Genomic DNA, 18857 nt, shown 5'->3' with positions numbered 1-18857 from the left:
GGAATTGTATATTTAAATTAGAGATATTAGTTTTTTTTTTCTTTGTTGTTTTTGTTCTCTTATTATTTTTATTTAAACTAACATTGATATATATTTATTTTTTCAAGCCTACAACATTGATTTTTTTTTTACTAATAACATTGATATTTTAGAATCAATATATAATGTTTAGAAACAAACATTCAATGATCAAATTAATTCTAATTATATTTACACATAGTCTAAAATATAATTAAAGAAAACTAGTAACATAAAATATAATTAATTGAAAATAAAAGAAGTCAAAATAATTTATGGTAAAAAATTAATTATGTTTGACTTAAATACACGTGGATGAATTTCATTGGTGCCACATCAACATAGGGCAACTACCCTCAATTTATGTAAGGGTAGAGAAGTAGTCACCTTATAATTTTTGTCCACCTTGTATTGAACTTATCATTATGAATGAAATGCACTAAATTTGCTTGTGTCAAAAAAAAAAAAACTTCCGCTAGTAGAAAGGTAAAATTAAAAACAAGCAGGGTGCACAGAAAGAGTGAGGGCGCTAAAAGAAATTCTCATGTTTTTTTTTTTTTCATATTTGTTTTGGGCCAAAGCCCATAATTAACCTGAATATTTTTTTTTACGGTGAATTAACCTGAAACTTATTTATCTATCTATTACTGAATTTCACAATCCACCACCGCATTCCATATTCATTCGTCACTGCTGAATCACAAGAAGAAACATTGGTAGTGGTGATCACTTCTTAATCTTGGCTTATATATCTCTAACTTTTGTTTAATCTTTGATTTTTTATTTTTTTTATTATTATTTGCTTTAATAGTTTTACTAATTTGACTTTTGCACCTTAACATGGCAGAGTTTGGACATTGTAAAAGTTAGAGCTTCCAATGGCAAGTAATTCTCTAAAACGTCCCAGACTAGTTACTAGGTATAGCTTTTTCACAAATAAACTACTAAATTCGTCTCCGACTTTGTAGAACCTCTCAAATATGTCATAGATTATGAATATTTCAAAATGTGATCCTGACTCAGTCAAATTTTACTTGTATTAGTGTTACTCATATACCGAATTCGATAGTAATGTTAGTGACTAAATTGTAAATGTAAGAAGATAGTAAGTTGTTAAATATAGCGATCAAATTAACATTAAGTCAAAAAGTGACTGAATTGTCTCTGAGCTTAGCTCAATTGGCAGGACATTGCAGTATATATATAGGAGACCGGAGTTCGAACCCCGATCATCTCACTTATCTTTCTAGCGACTAGGCTAAATGACAAAAAAAAAAAGTCACTGAACTTAAAGTAGTTAATGAACTCCCACTATGATGATTTGTTTGGAAGAACTTGAGTTCGATTCCTAGGTGGAACAATTATTAGGGTCCCCTTCCCGTGAGAATAAGAGGGTTAACACCAAAAAAATTAACATTAAGTAGTTAAAAAAAGTATAGAACCTAATTGATAAGAAAAGGTTAAAGCGATCAATTCAACATACTTTTTTGAAATATTAATAATCTCAAAAAGACCTATTTGATTTGAGCATGCCCTACAAAGTTATAGACTAAGCCTATGTTTGGTATCACGGTGGATACGCCAGAATTACGGTGATCCACCGTGATTTGAAGAAGCTAAACTCTGTAGCTTTTGAAAAATCACAGTGGATCACCGGGATTCTATCATATCCACCGTGATACCAAACGTAGGCTAATTTGATTATATTCAAACTTTAATCTTGTATACCTTTTATCTGTTTCCACTATTTGGGAACTTGCTGATAATTTATAAATTTCACAGCCAACTTGCAACCTATGATGATTTTGATGATGATGTTGTGGATGTTAAGGGACCAGCTAGACTGTCTAATGTTCTTGTCTCATGTAAAGTCTCACAGTTTATTAATGCTAATAAGAAGAAATTCAAGGTACTAAAATTGAGATTTTATAGACATATTTTATTTTCTAGAGATTAATGAGTTGAATAGGGATATGATATATGATAGAATATTTATTATAACGTCCTTTGATCTATATAGCCGACTTCACTTAGTAGGATATGCTTTGGATGTTGTTTTCTGAGACACCTGGTTGATTCCTTTTTGTGCTAAGGCGGTTTCTGGCGATGATGATTTGCCTCAAAGAGATGGTTTTGGTGAACGAAGGAGGAAGTACGAGAGTCGGGTGTTAGCTGGTACTGGAATTACGACTGAGGATAACAACAGTGATGATAATGATTTTTACAAACAAGTGGAAAAGTTGCGAGCTGCAAAACTTGCTGCAAAGGCCGAGACCTATTCCAGGTGAAGTTTTGGCGCCCTTTTGGATTGGATATTTTTTCTCATCTACAAGGAATTTTAGTTTTTCAATCTTTTACAATATGAAAATAAAGATTCTTTTGATTTTGCAGGAAATCAGCTGGCGTCTCTTGGCCAGAGGAGACTGCGGACGGAAAGCGCCAAATCAATTCTCAGGTTCTTACTTGATCTCTCATGTTTCCACTCTAATTGTTTCATATGTTTCTAGAAATTGTTAAGTCTTAACTTGGCCACCAATGTGCTGTAGATGTTGAAAAATAGAGGACTAACTCGAAGTCGCAACAAGGCGAAAAGGAATCCTAGAAAGAATTACAAGGTACTTACGCTTGTTCTTTGTAGTTAACAGACTCCTCAAATTTAAATGTTAAACTGTTGCATTTCTTGTTTCACTATTTATCGTTCTCTTTGTTAACTCAATTGTACAGCTAAAGCATCAAAAAGCTGTTAAGAATCGCAAGGGACAGGTTCAGAGTATCAGAATCCCAACCAGACCTTATGGCGGGGAATCCACTGGAATTAATGATAAAATCAGTCGAAGCGTCAGATTCAAGAACTGATTTTGTCAATAGGTTTTACATTACAATATCATTATATTTTCCTCCAATTTGAACCACATAACCTGCGTAGATGCGAGTATAACTTGTATAATTTATTGATCGGAAATGAACATCTTTGGCGTCTTAATTTTTTATCAAGTTTTCAATTTTGATCGGAAATATTTTACTTTTCATCTAAGGTTGCAACATAAAATTATTCTCGAGTCTCGAACCCTACTTGTCTAAGTGTGAAATCTTCACTAAATCAAGTGCTACATTAGATGACTCTCATGCATTACAAATATTAACAATGCAGAATAAAGCAACTTTTATTCAATTGATTAAGGAACTTTACAGTAAGAAATACAATTTGATTACTCAAAAGAGGGTCTCTCTTCAGCTATTTATCTACAAGCAACTAGCCAAAATAAATATATCATGCAGCATAGAGATGAAAGCATATCTTAGACGTGGAAGCGGAACTGTTTAAACCCTTTCGCCATTGAAGATGAACTCCAAAGTATGACTCACAATTAAGAAACAAAAGATTAAACCCCTTACATTGGATTTGACAAAATAACAGTGTAGTTTCTACAAAATCACAGTGGCTCATTGTATTTCTACCAAATCACCGCGAGACCAAACATGCATTAGTCTTCTATATGACAGTTCCACTAGGAATTAACGCATCCTTGATTACTGTAACGATCCCGCTTTTAATGAAATAACCTTCGGTTTCCCTTGCAGCTTCTTGAACATTGTCAGTGTTAATTATCTGAGAATTGAAACCATAAGTTAGATTTCAAAAAGGTATGATCTAGTTACATTTTTACATGAATGCAAGTGTATATAGTTGGATAATTAATAACCTTCACATTTTCTCCAATTCTAGCATTTTTGTCAACAATTGCTCTTTTGATATGGGAATTTCTGCCAATACCAATTGGAACACTGCCTTTAGCAGCCAAAAACCTTTTATCAGATTCTGTCTGGAAATCAGAAAAATCAATTTTGCAGTTAGGATTATCCTATCCTTGTAACTTTTTTCACAAGCAAATGAATGTATTGAACTACATCTAAGCATTACAACAACTTTCTTAATTCAAACAGTAGCTGTTAAATACGATTAAGTAATTTAAATTGCATTTTACCTCGTAATAATCTGCCCCCATCAACAAAGTGTCTTCAATAATTGCACCTTCTGATATGCAAGACCGCAGCCCGACCACAGAATGGAAAATTTTGCAGTTCTATGGAACCAAAAAAAGAGAAAGAAATGCAAGTTAAGTTTCTTACAATTAAATTCATTAAATCATATTTGACATCTTTGGTGAGAAAAGTATAAATCTCACATTTGCCGAACAGATTCAGAAGAAGTTTACCTTAATCACACATCCTTCCCCGATAACACTATCAGTGATATCAGCATCAAGCATCTTAGATGGAGGTAAATATCGTGGTTGCGTGTAAATTGGAGATGAACGGTCATAGAAACTGCAATCAATATCCATAAACATCATGACCAAGATGCTCTCATTGAGTACATTGACAATATAATGCTTATATAGAATATAGCTTATTTATTTACCTGAAGTCAGGCACCGGCTTTTTGGTGATTCCGAGATTTGCATTATAGAAAGCCTCAATGGTACCAATGTCTTCCCAGTAACCATCATATAAGTAAGCTTGCACCTATGAATTATACAGTTCAAACATTGAAAACTCTCAACACAATGAATAATAACTCATAAATTCTCCCTGCATTACAATATTCTTAGGAACTGCATCACGTAAATATAACCGAAAAGTGTTCTTAAAGTTAAACAACCAAAAGGAACACATACTCTCATTCCGATGGAAGTAGCACCAGGAATCACTTCACTTCCAAAGTCATTTGCACCAGGAAACTTCTCGCGAAGTAGGTCTAACATCACATTTTTGCTGATAACATATATACCCATGCTAGCAATAAAAGGCAATTCCTTTGCTCTTTCATCATCAAGACCCAAAATGGTAGTATCAACCTAATAATCGAGAATATAGTAACTTTTTTAAGCAATTGTTTGTGTAAGAATTGCTTGAAAAGTAACATATTAGGCATAATATACGGACTCACCTTCATAGCTTTCAACTGGTCTCCTTGTGGCTTTTCTGCAAACTCAATTATACGCCCCTCTTCATCGATCTTCATAAGACCGAAAGCAGTGGCACGCTTTTCGTCCATTGGCAATGCAGCCACAGTGATATCAGCATCAGTTTCCCTGTGTGCTTGGATAAATTTCTCATAATCCATTCGATACAAATGGTCACCAGCTAGAATTAAGTACTCCAAAACATTGTGTTCTTCAAACAACCATAAGTATTGCCTCACAGCATCTGCAGTACCCTACAACAACCACATAATTTTTTTTTCAAATATCACTTCAAGGGGTGATAAAGGCCATCGACAAATGCCAAACACCTGGTAAATGGATTGCATGCAGTGTGTTACCTGGAACCAATTAGGATTCTCAGGACTTTGCTGAGCAGCAAGAACCTCAACAAAACCTTCATTTTTGTAGCCACCAAGGTTGCTTGCATAAGCACGAGAAAGATGTCGGTTGAGGGATGCAGAATTGAATTGAGTAAGAACATAGATCTTAGATATGTTGCTATTTAAGCAGTTGCTAACAGGAATATCAATGAGTCTATAGTTAGCTCCAAGAGGAACGGCTGGTTTTGCTCTCTTCTTGGTGAGTGGATAAAGACGAGTACCAGCGCCGCCTCCAAGTATAATTCCAAGTACACTCTGAATGAACAATAGACATTATTATCACATTTCATTCACAACTCAAAACTCATCGAATTCAGTTATGGATTCAGATCCAAGCAACAAAAACACTAAATCAAAACATTCTACTATGATCTAAAATTAAAATTCCCTCATCTATACTCTAATCGAAAAAGGTCCACAACCGGCATCTAAGTCGTAACATTAAGGCTTTTACTGGCTAATCTTGTTGAAAAGTATGGTAGACTTCAACAAAGACAAAAACAAAAACAAATTGATTCTTTGAAATTTTTAGAAGGAAAAAAGTTAGGATACACTTCAGAACTCTAACTAAATTAACAAAACTTAACTAACTTGCAACTCATATTACTAACAAACTTGTAACTACCTTTTAACTGGTTTGGACAAAATCACAATGGCACGGTGATTTTGTTGAAATTACAAGTGTAACTTTTGTAAAATCACGGTGACTCATCCTGATTTTTTTGGGCGTAAACTAGGTATCCTCTGCGCAACTATAGAGACTAATCCCTCGGGCCTTGTGAGACCCAAATGGGCGGCAAACTTTCCCTAAGAGTTTTAACGTTGCTGCATGCCCAAGCCAGGATTGAACTCAGGATCTTGGTTAAGCTAGAAGAGACTCGCGTCGAGCCATCTCATCTAAACGCTCTTGATTTTGTCAAACTCACTCGATATCGAACAAGCACTAAGACCACATCAACAACATTTGACCATGATTTCAAACAACCTTTGACAGTAAATATAAGCAAATTTAAATTAATTGACCTCAAATTTCAATTACAACACAGATCCATTTTTTAATACATCAAGATAACAATTTTGGCGTGTTCAAACAAAATTACATCAAGATAACAAAAATGTGATTGAAAATTAACAATTTTGAACTACTTTTCATTTAGCACTAAGCTTCAAAAATGGAAGAAAAACAACCAAAAAGCAAAGCAAAAGAGATAAACTTACTCTGCTAGCATCAGGATCAAGGCAAGTCTGTGAATTCTGTGAATCAGAAACTGCCTTAGGAGTAACAATCACATGCTTGCGAGTGCACCTTACTCTTCTTGCACCACCTGAAACTGTTACAATCTTGTTGCCAGAGAACTGTGAAGATGAGAATGAGAGACTTTGTTGAATGGTTTTGTTTCTTACATTTGTTGAAGAAGAAGAAGAAGAAGAAGAAGAAGAAGAACGTGGTACTTTGACAACACCTGTAGTAGCCATAGAAGCCATCGTACAAATTGTCTTGTCTCTGTGAATGTGTATGTGTTTGTGTTATTCTGTTTCAGTTATGTGTGTCTGTGGTTCAGAATAAGAGTGTGTGTGAATTGTGATGTTGTAATTATGGACCATAGAGTGAGATATTAATACTTTTATTTTTATTTTATTTGTCGCAATCGTAAAGATTAATCCTCAAGTCGGACAGGACCATGATGAGGTACATAGTTCTCCATCGAGGGATTTAACACAATTGATTATATTCACAGGACATATTTCTTAAGCAGGACCGTTGGTTAAGCGGAAAGAGACACTCTTACCATAACCTCTCGAGTAGTATATTTGAATTTACTGTTATTAAAACTAGTTATTCGCTTAACAATCAACTGATTTGGGCACTGATATATATATATATATTAATCAAGAGTTCCGCCGTGAGGATAGAAAAGTCGGGCCAAGAAATGTTCTCAAGAATCGAACTCGGATTCTCCCAAAAAATCCGTCTTATGGGAGTTTGTTAACCACTTAAGCCTGATGTCAGTTAATTTGGGCATTGATTCTACTGTCCACGAATCTTAATAGAAGTCAGAGCAAAACTCTCTGTATAAATAATCTAACACAGAAATTTGTATTAGAATATGAAACCTAAAGAGAAGACCACCTCCGAGTTCCAAATATATTTGATTTTTATTTTATTTTATGGTATAAAACTTTGTCGTTTAGTAAATGATATTTTTCATGTGAAATTTGTCGTTTAATAAAGGACAAGGAACATTTTGTATGATTGATGTGGAAGTGCAAGTGGAATGCAATAGGTGGGGAGACTCATCACTCAATCAAAGGGTTTTTTGATTTTTCCAAAACGATTTTGCTGCAATTTGCAACGTTCTTTTTTTATTTGGTTGAGTGAGCACCGTTGGTAGACACTTCAATTGTCATTTCCATGCATTTGTCTTTGTTTATTTCTACATCTAAATAAGTAGTAAATGGATTACCAATGAACTTACTTCAATTGGTATGAATGTCGCATTTTATATATAAGAGTATTGGTTTGAATTTAAAATATTCAGTTTATTTATTTTTAAGGTGAAATTCTAACCACTAAATTATCTAACAAAATAAATAAATAATATTAATGAGGTACTACTCCTAATTATGGTGTAAAAAGAAGGACGAATAAATAATAGTGTTTGTAATTTTAATATATTTTAAAAAAATATAATAATAATAGTGCTCAATATTTATAGACCAAAATGACTAATGATCCATTTTAAATAATTGGGTGGCTACATTTTACCATGTAAAATCAATTTAAAATAGGGTAACTTACACTCGAAAAAAGAACTAAATTGGTTAGAATTTTCAAATTAGATTACTATTTGTTTATATTCATGGTTAGATTAACAATGAAAAAGTTCCACAGCTTTTGGCATTTGGAGAAGCTATCATGTTTGTTGAGTTACATGCCTTTGACTTTGAAGATGGATTGAAAAAGCAGACTCCCTCCATATAATGTCCATAATTAGATAAGAATAATATTAGGGATCTTAAAATTTTCAATTCATCTAAGATTATTTTTTTATGCATGTCTAATTATATAGTCCATTCATCCTAAAATATAAGTAAAAATTGATCAACAAAAATAAATATATTTTGTCTTATATTTTGAGACAGAGGGATACATATTTCAAGCCAAAAACAATTATCTTAGGATTTTTATTTATTATTTATTAAATTATGACATGTCTAATTTGTATTATAAACATTTTTATATATGAGATGTGATGTAGGAGGGTTTTTTTAGTAATTTATTATTTTAGATAGATTTAGTTTTTTTATATTTTAGGTAGATTTGTTATTTTTATTTAGTTAGGTTTGATATTTTCTTTTACAATCTTTTAGGAAATTTGTTATTTTTATTTTTCACTCCTATTTAAACTAAACTATTGTAGCCTTGAAGGAACCTTTTGATTTAATAAAAATACAGAGATTTCTCTCAAGTTTGGTGGATTCCAAATTACTCCTTCTGGTGGATTCCGGAAGTCTAGTGGATTCTAGATTAGTTACTCTTCTGGTGGATTCCGGAAATCTGGTGGATTCCAGAGCCTTATCTAACAGGTTTGTCGCTTGCGAACCTGTGTTTTATTATTAAAGAAACCCTCCAAGATGAGATATTCTTTGGCTTTTCCAATAAAATTGTTAATAGTATTAAATGTACATGTGAAATTATTATTTATTAAAACCGACCAATAACCACATTTTCAAGCAAGCGTTTGTAGTCCAACGGTTAGGATAATTGCCTTCCAAGCAATAGACCCGGGTTCGACTCCCGGCAAACGCATTTTGTGATATTTTTTCATGCTTTTCTTCTTCTTTGCAGAAGCAGAACTATATTTTCTTCAACATTCAATTCTATGTTTTTACTCCACTCTCTCTCTCTCTCTCTCTCTCTCTCTCTCTCTCTCTCTCTCTCTCTCTCTCTCTCTCTCTCTCTCTCTCTCTCTCTCTCTCTCTCTCTCTCTCTCTCTCTCTCTCTCTCTCTCTCTCTCTGTCTGTCTTTTCCTGTGTTTTGTTAATGTATATAAGCAAAAAAGTATATTAAATCCATTCCATATTTCTCTTTGAACTTCTGTTGATTTATGTTGTATATTCTTTGAATATATTATAGTGAGGTCATGTGAAGCTGTATCAGCTTCAGCTTATATAAGTCATAAGTGCAGTGCTGCATTATTTATTTTTTTGAATCAAAATTCCATGTTCCATTCATCTGTAAAAGTGCTTAAAATAAGAGCTGAAGGTTTCATTTATTCTAAAATGAAGGGATACATAAATTGTACTTATACATCAACACTAGTTAGTGTAATCTTGATAGAGTAATTAATAAAATTAACCTTGAATTTGCAATGTAATCACTTAAAACAAATAACCATGCAAATTGCATGTACATCAGTGTTAACTTGTTCCTAATTTTCTAAGTCCTAATAAAAAAGAACTACATAGTTGCACTTTCATATCATGCTGTCTAATTTTGAAGGCATCCTTCTAAGCCAATTTTCATAAAATAGAGGAAAGGGCCCACGAAACTTCGGGCCCCTTAACAAATATAGCAACCAACAGCATAGAAGCCACTTGAACGGAACGACAGAAGTCAAAAAGCCGGTTATCAGACACATAATCATAACTAACGGGGTAGATATTGAATCATGCCAATTCAAAAGAGACTGCAGTCTCTCTATTCTTGTGGCTAACTCACCCATCCACGTTACGTGTTGCCCAGCAGCAACTCTTAATCGATCATATCTATGCCTCAAAATGATGTCTTCGAATTTTGACGGTATTGGATCAAACTCTTCTTCCAATTCATCTATACTTGTTGTATGAACATGAGACAATTGCAAATCTACATGAGATAGTGTTTTTGGCTTGTTTCGAAACTGCACTAACACATGAATGATAAGACATGCAAACATTACCGGCAACAAACTTTGAGGGTTCCACCACATATATCCCAAAACCAAGATAACTATTATTGTTTTATACATATCTTTCCACTTGCATATCTCGTCGAATTGAGTGTAAATAACAATCAACCAACGTACAAAGACGCCAATCCTTTCCAAATCAGCTCTCCATCTTCTCACGCTCCACTGTTTTTCACGCGAATCTAGCATATAATCAATAACCTCTCTTCTCAATGGTGGTTCAGCTTTGCTCATATTTAACGACACAAGCGTGATAATTTGTTTCCTTAATCTATAGAACTGAGCTGGAGACAGCGGATGGGAGAAATGTTGTGAAGGAAGTATCGGCATTGTGTACATTATAAACACATCAAACGACGGTTTCCACACACTAAGCATCGTAGGACAAGTAAACTTGAAAGCCAATTCAAGTTCCCCCATTTTCTTTAGCCCGGAAGGTTGAAGTTCGACAAGAGGATAAGAATATCTGTAAATTTGATTGGTTTTCATTTCTTGTAGAGAGATTCTCACTTTCCCTATCCTTGTATCCATTGCACCTAAATCTATATTTCCTTCATGTAGTTGACTATTATCAAACACAGAAATTGTGATAAATGTGCAATGATCATAGACATCCCAAGAGTATAGTTCATTCCACTTTGGAGAAAGACTATTAACAACGGTTCTTGACCGAATCCATTTCGAGCCATATTTAGCCACACAATAGGCATCGGTACGACCTTGTGGTTTCATTGCCGGAAGCCCTGTAGCTTTCAATATCCCCATCTCGAAAGATCCAATTTTTGGTCTCCAAAAGTCAGGGCATGTTGGATTCCTATCACTGCAGTATTGCGGATCTTCGTCAAACATATGATACCCTCCGTCCAAACAGATCATCATACTAAGCTTACTGACAAATCCTTGATTTTGTATAACATCAACCGTTTTAGTAGGCGGAGCGGAACCATCACTTATCATATTTGCATTCTTAACAGGAAATTCACATCTACCTAAGCACTTATGCCTTGTATATGTTCCTTGCTCCACACTCAAAACCAATATCTGATTAAATGGTTCGGCCACGGCAAATAAAACATCTTTTTCATCCCAAGTTGGGTTTCCATTGTTGTTTTTCACCAACTTGCTAGTGAAAGTCGAAATCCCTAAACTAACATGGATGAAAATATCAGAACTTATAGACGGGTCATCGGCTTTAACTCTAAGTCCCTCGATTTGAACCAAATTAAGTCTAAGACACCAAATCCTAGGCATAATATATATCCTTGAGCAAGTATTCACAACATTGTGAGGACCAATTGATACATTATCTAATTGTAAATGCAAAGCTTCATGAAACGATTCATCGCCTTGAGTTCCTATCCAACAAGACATCATAAGCGCGCCCCTAAATCGTCTCCCTCTTTGATCCTCAAGTACACACCATTGTGGTGCAAGTTCACTATCACTTGGAAACCTTGTAGAAATATCAGAAATATTCAATGAAATCTTACCCATATATTCATCGTACTTACGAACATTATCCTTTAGAAGAATCTCAACGGTTGTTATCTCTTCGGTTTGAATATGATCATTGTCAAGAGCGAAAACTTGGTTCCATTCTGGATTCAAGTTACGCCAGAAGCACAACGTTCTCCCTTGAAAACTCCCAGCTTTCACCTCCACATAAGGATCAAAATTGTGATGACCATTATGTGCACCTAAATTTCTGGCTCCAACAATTTTTACAAATAAGAACAAATTGATTTCGATAAGGTCGGTCTGAGTTATGATTCCCCCATTGTCTGGACTTTTAGTGGCTCTAATGCTTGGAGAAATGGCCTTCAAATTGAAATCCACTTTTTCAATTGCCATGTTTGGTAGTAGTACTAGTAGCTGCAAATATAACAAAAGGAGATATTAAAATTAAATCCATCCCAAAAGCCATCAACAATCATAAGATGACATGTGTTAATCTTATGATAAAAACTTGGACTAAAATAAGATGACATTGGTGATAAAAACTTGAATATGATGTTCCACAAGACAGTTCTTCAATATGAAGCACAAACATTCATCGGATTAGGTGTGTCCCAATGTTGGATATGTGTTAATCCAACACCGACATGACACTGACTATTAGAATTTGTGAGGCCTATACTCAACCACAAAAGCTAGCTTGAAAGTTGAGGTTTGCACTACGCTTATAAAGGCTATCCATGCCATATCTCTAGCCAATGTGGGACTTCTAACACTGATGCTTATCAATACATTGGATTATGTTATATACTCAAATTATTAGTCTATGTGTGGTGTTTGGTGTCTAGTGTCCGTGTCTTTGTCCACGCTTGACGCTTCATAAGTTTTTTAACAGCAACAAAGAGCAAACCAATGAGTTATTTATTTTGAGCAAATCAACATGTAATCAAGTCAACAACAACAATAACGAACAAATAAAATCAACCTTAAAATATAAAATAAAGTGTAAATATTATTGTGAAAATTCTCTATAATATTTGTTATAAAAAAAATAACCATCTTTTCTCAATCGTATAAAATATAATTCACAAATTAAGCTCCATTAAATAAGTAATGCAAAAAATACACAACGTATTTTTTTCCACTAAATTAGTAAATTACTATAAGAAAAACAAAAAGAATTCAGAATTAAAAAAAAAAACCAAAAGAATTAAAAAAATCAAAGCAGGGGTAATAATAAGATTAATGAAAAAAGTGTTGCATGAGATTCCAAGACCGGTACTTATATCTTTCACGCCCAATTGTAGGGACAATTTTCGAGCCTTATGAGACATAAATAGATCGCAACTTATCCATAAGAATTTTAACGCTCCATGCTCAAGGTAAGAATCAAACTCAGGTTGACGTGCGCCATCTCATATGAACGCATAGTTTAAACCTACTTTTGTTTAAAATTTATTGATATAAAAGAGAGTAAGATATGTTTGGCCTACCTTTTGAAAAAGAGAGGAGAGGCTAAAAATAAGGTAAGCAACTTTTGACTTTTAGCGCTTTCGCAAGATATGTTTGGCCTACCTTTTGAAGAAGAGAGTAGACGCTAAAAATAAGGTTTGCCAAACACAACCTAAGCGGAGAAAAGTGAGAATCGTGGTTCAAACTCAGACTCCTACACTATTTGCTAAATTGTGCTTACACTAACTTTTGTGACTAATTTAAAAGAAAAAAACAATAATAGATTAAAAAATAAAATAATACAATAATAGGGGACGAGGATGAAGAACAGACCTACACCGCCGGAACCGCCATGTTGCACAGTCACAATGGGGAACGTGAAGAGAGAGAGAGAGAGGTGGTAGGGAAAAAAACTTACTAGTTACTACAGTTGGGGTTTTTTGTTTATATTTTTCTTTTTCAAACATAAAAATATACAAAATCATAGTTGAGATTTTTTTTTTAAAATCTCAAGTAAATCGTAATTTGTGGTATATTTGGTAGAAATTGCCTTTTATGAAATATTTAGTAGACACTAGTGTTGAATTTAACATTTTTTTTTTAGCAAAAACAATAAAATAAATTTGATTGTTAAAAAGGAATTTTTTTAATATTAATAATGATTATTTTTTTGACAAAAAAAGATATTTGAATTTAATTTGTATTGATTATAGTGTTTTTTTTTTTATAACCTGTATTGATTATAGTGTAAAACTTCTTTACATACACAGTCAATTATGCATGGAAGATGTAGGCACTTTTTTGGAGCTTTTTTGATTGCTCTGTCAATTTTTTATAGAAAATATAGGCACCGGTCTTATAGAAAACATTTTAGAAAATAAGGCATGATTGCCCTGTCAATTTTTCTTTTAAATAGTAGTCAATTTTTTTTTTGTTATAAAATGGTAGTTAAATTTTAGTAGATAAAATCATGCATGTATTAAAAAAAAAAAAAACTAGGCCGTAGGCATATTTTTTATTTTGTTTCGCAATAAGAGGGGTCGATGCCCCTAAAAAAATAACTAAACAACAATCAAATGTGGGGTAGTCACTTCCAAAACATCAGTTAATAATAAAGAAAACACATTAAATTTTTTATTTAATATCAAAATTTGAACCTAACTATTAAATAGTATAAAAAAATTGAATTATTAATAAACATTGGATTTTTCATTTAATATCAAAATACTCATACAAAACACATACAAAAAAGAAAAATAAGAGAAATTTGCATACCTACTAGTAATACGAGAGACAGTTTGACAAAAAAAACTTCATTGTTGATGCGAGAGGCAATTATATGAAGAATACTCTCATACTTTTTATAATTTAAATATATATATTTCTAAATCATATATATTTATAAAAGAAGCAAATCTTAAAAGATTCTAAACAAAAATTTTTTTTTATACACTCAAAACAAAAATATAAACAATACAGTAACTTCTAACAATTTATTATCGTAAATATAATTGTAACATATATTTAAATTTAAAATATTAACAAGATATTTAGACATATTATTTTAAATTTTCACAAGAATTTTAATATTTATTTATTTTAGATTATTGACATATATAATAATCCCTAAAAAAATTTGGGAGCCCTAATATTTGGGGGCCTAGGGGCGTCGCACTTCTCGCCCCCTCAGATACGACACTGCCCGGCGTATACTCACATCCCACCCAAATTGGCAAGAGCATTTTCACACCGTGGCATAGTTACAACCACTTTGTAATCCACTTGAAGCTCCACTTTCCTGTAGCTACACTCCCACGCCAAATACAACTCTTCTAAAACACCCCAAAGTTCTGCCACATAAGTATTGCACCTTTCAAATTTCTCTTACGAATGAACAAGTCTATACTTTTACTTATATTTATACGATGTTTAATTCTAAAAAAGCATGGATTTCATAGGTTGTAAATATTTCTTTCTTCTTTTTCACCACAAACAAGCAAGAGATTAGAGAAGTGTTATCTCTCTCTAACTTCTCCCTTCTTTTTTCCCTCTACCTAATACACTCAAAGAGATTCCATAAATCAACGACAAATATGTTAGTTGAAAATGAAGGAAGAAACTTGGTCTAGAAATAAACATAAGTTATGAACTAAGAGAAGCGTGAATTGAAAAAAGCTTTTCTAAGTCCCACATTGGAGGGAACACACCTCTTAGAAGTGTTTATATATAGAAAAGTGTCATCTTGGGGTGTGTCCCAAGGAGTACTCAGTTTTGTAAATGGGTGACCACACACTCCTTGTCAAATATCACACACATTGCGCGTGCCGCCATCTGGCTAGACGGGTTGGACTTTGTGAATATATTAATTTTTTAAGAAAAAGAAAAAAAATTAATTTTTCTTTAAGTGCGTGAGCTTTAAAATTGTGCACATTTTAATTGTAAAAAGATCAATAATTCATACACAACCGTGAACTAAATGACATGACATTGTAAGTAGCCGTTAAAAAAGATATTCATGCCACGATTTTGTATTCTACCTTCCTAACTTTTATGAAAAATTCTATAGTACATGTGATGATTTCTAATGTACCGGTACATTAGCTAATTAAACTTATAGATAAATGAATATTTTTTAAAAGAAATAATTTTTCCTATCATTAAAACAATTATAATAACTCATCAAAACTATCATAAAAAATATAAATTGGATTGGTAACTTTAACTTATAATTTGGTATTGAGAAGTGATTTATAATTTGGTACGAAGAGAGTACAAATTTAGATTTGTTACAGTAATTTTTCACACAATTTTTACAATGTTTTAAATCTTATCCATTAATTATAAATTAGACGATCCAGATTAAATCTCATGTAGAACAAACTACATATATGTTACAAAAACCGAACGTTAAGATCGTTCAACCACTTCTCAAGTCTCAAAAGTGTCGCCAATCGTTTATCTTTCTCCGTCGCAATTCGAGTTCCAGTTCAGAGGTATTTGTCAGTCAGTTCTCTTTCAAATTCGAGTTCTGGGTCTCCGTATTTTAGATGCATGTTAGAATCATAATCAAAGGAGCTTCTGCTTAGTATACAACTTATTTTCCACGTTTTGAGCACCAGCTGTTTGATAAAATTACCCAACCATAGATTTCAATTTCTTCCAATTTTACGTTATCTTGTGTAACTAGGCTATGCAGAAATAACTTCTGGGTCTCTTTGAAGTGTTAATTTTCGAGTTTATGTGTTTTAATTGTGAGCTAGCATGATTGTTTCATCGTGTTTGATCATTTCAGCAATAGTTAATTTCATGCTGTAGTGATTCTTAATAATTCATAATAATTATAAAAAAATATTGATATGCCCATTAAATTATATTGCTCATTGCAATTTCATAAGCTTGTTACATTGTCTTCATAAACTTATAGGCAGCTTTCTTGATGATACACCGATGGTTAATTACAGTATGGTTGCACTAGTTAAACTTTTTGTTTTAATAGAGAGCGAGAAGAAGAAGAATATTAGATCCTATGTGACAAACAATTCACCTATGGAACAAGATTTTCTTGGTAGCATGTTTTGTTTCTTTGTTTGTGAAACCTTTTACCTGAACATGATTTTTGTTTCATCTTCTATGTCTTCTCTGCTGCAATTTGGTATGCAATGTTATTTAGTATGTGCTAATCTAAAGTGTCAGGGAAATCTTGTTAAATATGCAATGTTATCTAGTATGTGCTAATCTAAAGTGTCAGGGAAATTTTGTTAAATATACAATGATTCTCTACTTGAATAAGGTGGAGAATGTATATGTTCGGGTTGAAGCTATGACTTCATATATATAAACATGGTAGTTTAGCAGGCTTTTTTATTTTAACACATAAAGTTCTTAAATTTGATACGCACCGTTGTCTTCAGATGACAGATGTGAGCTTCTTTTTATTATGATTATCATAGCTCTTGTATCATCTTAGTTGTTTTTTATTTTTTTTTATAATTTTTTTTATATATATGTTGGAGATCTAAATTAAATACTATAGCACTACTCATGAGTACTTCAAGTTGATGTTGATTGTACTTTTCTTCTCTATATAACCGTGTTTCTTCAAGTTGTTTTTTACAATGATTAATACTTTTGAAAGATTTGTTTGTGTCTGAAATTGAACTAATTACTTTATAATGCAGCAATCCTCGAGAGTTTGTTCAATATCTTCACTGGAAAGTGTATTGTAGTCATGGCGCAAGAAAGTGGCAAGAGAAAGAAGCCAAACATTTTGGTGACTGGTACACCAGGGACAGGAAAGACAACCATGTCAACTGCTCTGGCTGAAGCCACTCAGCTCAACCACATCAATATTGGTGATTTGGTCAAAGAGAAAAACTTGCATGATGGCTGGGATGATGAGCTTGATTCTTACATTCTTAATGAAGATTTGGTAAGCCACCAATTTAGATTTTAGATAGTTGAGATCGTTCTTGTATTGTGATGTTTGGTGTTGCTAGTGATGCATTAGTTACATGCATAAGAACCGGAGTTCAAATTGTTAGCCCATCCACTAGCCCCTAAAAATCGTGCTGTTATTCCTCTAATATGTAACCCTTTTGCATCCATCCTTAAACATTTCCCTCCTTTCACTGTTCTTGATAACGACTCTTCAGTATTATGCCATAATATATACTAAATGGGTAAACTTCTTTCAGTTGCAGCACCCTGATAAAAGAGCATTCTTCTTCTAATGTTTATGTGTATATTTTACATGACCTTTGTAGGTGTGTGATGAACTTGAGGATGTTATGGAAGAGGGAGGGAACATTGTGGACTATCATGGCTGTGATTTCTTTCCTGAGCGATGGTTTGATTGCGTGGTTGTACTTCAAACTGATAACTCTGTTTTGTATGACCGTTTGAGCAAGAGGTATGTGATCACTTGTTGCTGATTGTTGATTTTGCGATTAAATTGTATTTTTCAGTATTAACTTTCTTCATCTCTGTGATAGAGGGTACAAAGATTCCAAGCTTTCCAACAATGTTGAATGTGAAATCTTTCAAATTTTGCTTGAGGAGGCTAAAGAAAGTTACGCGGAGGACAAAGTTGTTGCATTGAAAAGCGATAATATTGAAGACATTAGTAGAAATGTTGCAACTTTGACAGATTGGATCAGAAATTGGTCCATCCCAGTATAGGGTGTTACAAAAAGTATAAGGGGTTCACATTCCTCGGTCTGCAGTATTTTCGACATTTATGTTATGGGTTTTTAATTAGACAACTGAAAAGATGTGAGGGTAAGAATATTTTAGTTCATATTCGTTTCACAAAAAATCATGACTGTGATGCAAACAATATTAATTTGAGGTAGTTATTTTGGATCAAATGAAATATTATCTATACCTCTATGCCATTATATAAAGGAACTTCTATATAAGCCACTATGTTTGATCTAGTGGTGAAGAGTTTGAATAGTATGCATGGGGTTCTGAGTTCGATTTTTAGTTTCATTGTAAAAAAAAGGAACCTCTATATACCATTATATAAAAGGAATTGTTGTTTTAAATAAACTCTTCTTAGAACAAATCATTGGAAAAAAATCTGAGTTCAATTTTTGAAAGAATAATTATTG

The 18857-nt window shown here is 33.1% G+C and overlaps 4 protein-coding genes and 1 non-coding gene across 6 annotated transcripts; 3 read left to right on the top strand and 2 right to left on the bottom strand.

Moving 5' to 3' along the window:
- The first annotated feature begins 703 nt into the window (after window positions 1-703).
- Window positions 704-3051, top strand: LOC123921058 (something about silencing protein 10-like). The gene is made up of 7 exons (XM_045973458.1): window positions 704-734; window positions 866-937; window positions 1801-1927; window positions 2112-2302; window positions 2410-2473; window positions 2565-2633; window positions 2743-3051. Exons 2-7 carry the CDS (start codon window positions 897-899, stop codon window positions 2872-2874), a joined length of 624 nt encoding a protein of 207 aa, XP_045829414.1. The 5' UTR covers window positions 704-734; window positions 866-896; the 3' UTR covers window positions 2875-3051.
- A 106-nt stretch (window positions 3052-3157) lies between these two features.
- Window positions 3158-7228, bottom strand: LOC123921057 (glucose-1-phosphate adenylyltransferase small subunit 1, chloroplastic). The gene is made up of 9 exons (XM_045973457.1): window positions 6605-7228; window positions 5345-5641; window positions 4970-5239; window positions 4698-4877; window positions 4442-4545; window positions 4236-4347; window positions 4005-4103; window positions 3723-3842; window positions 3158-3628 (listed from the first exon to the last, which is right to left on the bottom strand). Exons 1-9 carry the CDS (start codon window positions 6869-6871, stop codon window positions 3512-3514), a joined length of 1566 nt encoding a protein of 521 aa, XP_045829413.1. The 5' UTR covers window positions 6872-7228; the 3' UTR covers window positions 3158-3511.
- A 1897-nt stretch (window positions 7229-9125) lies between these two features.
- Window positions 9126-9197, top strand: TRNAG-UCC. The gene has a single exon. It is a non-coding gene; the product is annotated as a tRNA-Gly (tRNA).
- A 667-nt stretch (window positions 9198-9864) lies between these two features.
- On the bottom strand, window positions 9865-12189 carry LOC123920039 (FT-interacting protein 3-like). Its single transcript, XM_045972127.1, has one exon. It carries the CDS (start codon window positions 12187-12189, stop codon window positions 9865-9867), a length of 2325 nt encoding a protein of 774 aa, XP_045828083.1.
- Window positions 12190-16135: 3946 nt separating this feature from the next.
- LOC123882325 (adenylate kinase isoenzyme 6 homolog) lies at window positions 16136-18611 on the top strand. Of its 2 annotated transcripts, none has more exons than XM_045931173.1 (4): window positions 16136-16238; window positions 17424-17674; window positions 18009-18154; window positions 18237-18611. In XM_045931173.1, exons 2-4 carry the CDS (start codon window positions 17474-17476, stop codon window positions 18421-18423), a joined length of 534 nt encoding a protein of 177 aa, XP_045787129.1. In that variant the 5' UTR covers window positions 16136-16238; window positions 17424-17473; the 3' UTR covers window positions 18424-18611. The 2 variants fall into 2 exon arrangements, with proteins under 2 accessions (XP_045787129.1, XP_045787130.1); XM_045931174.1 differs by having other exon boundaries at window positions 16160-16238; window positions 17472-17674.
- The last annotated feature ends 246 nt before the right edge of the window (window positions 18612-18857 follow it).

Source organism: Trifolium pratense, linkage group LG4, assembly GCF_020283565.1.
Source record: "Trifolium pratense cultivar HEN17-A07 linkage group LG4, ARS_RC_1.1, whole genome shotgun sequence".
NCBI classification, from domain to species: domain Eukaryota; kingdom Viridiplantae; phylum Streptophyta; class Magnoliopsida; order Fabales; family Fabaceae; genus Trifolium; species Trifolium pratense.
Note: the sequence above shows the minus strand (reverse complement) of the source record. Positions and strands in the feature narration are given on the sequence as shown.

Bases quoted from the DNA above. Each gene is read 5' to 3' on its own strand.
- LOC123882325 (XM_045931173.1), top strand. From the start codon at position 17,474: ATGGCGCAAGAAAGTGGCAAGAGAAAGAAGCCAAACATTTTGGTGACT. The intron at 17,675-18,008 runs GTAAGCCACCAA...TGACCTTTGTAG, and splicing joins ACATTCTTAATGAAGATTTG to GTGTGTGATGAACTTGAGGA. The intron at 18,155-18,236 runs GTATGTGATCAC...TCTCTGTGATAG, and splicing joins TATGACCGTTTGAGCAAGAG to AGGGTACAAAGATTCCAAGC.
- LOC123921058 (XM_045973458.1), top strand. From the start codon at position 897: ATGGCAAGTAATTCTCTAAAACGTCCCAGACTAGTTACTAG. The intron at 1,928-2,111 runs GTACTAAAATTG...TTTTGTGCTAAG, and splicing joins CTAATAAGAAGAAATTCAAG to GCGGTTTCTGGCGATGATGA. The intron at 2,474-2,564 runs GTTCTTACTTGA...AATGTGCTGTAG, and splicing joins AGCGCCAAATCAATTCTCAG to ATGTTGAAAAATAGAGGACT.
- LOC123921057 (XM_045973457.1), bottom strand. From the start codon at position 6,871: ATGGCTTCTATGGCTACTACAGGTGTTGTCAAAGTACCACGTTCTTCT. The intron at 5,240-5,344 runs GTAACACACTGC...TGGTTGTTGTAG, and splicing joins AGAATCCTAATTGGTTCCAG to GGTACTGCAGATGCTGTGAG. The intron at 4,546-4,697 runs GTATGTGTTCCT...TATAATTCATAG, and splicing joins CTACTTCCATCGGAATGAGA to GTGCAAGCTTACTTATATGA.
- LOC123920039 (XM_045972127.1), bottom strand. From the start codon at position 12,189: ATGGCAATTGAAAAAGTGGATTTCAATTTGAAGGCCATTTCTCCAAGC.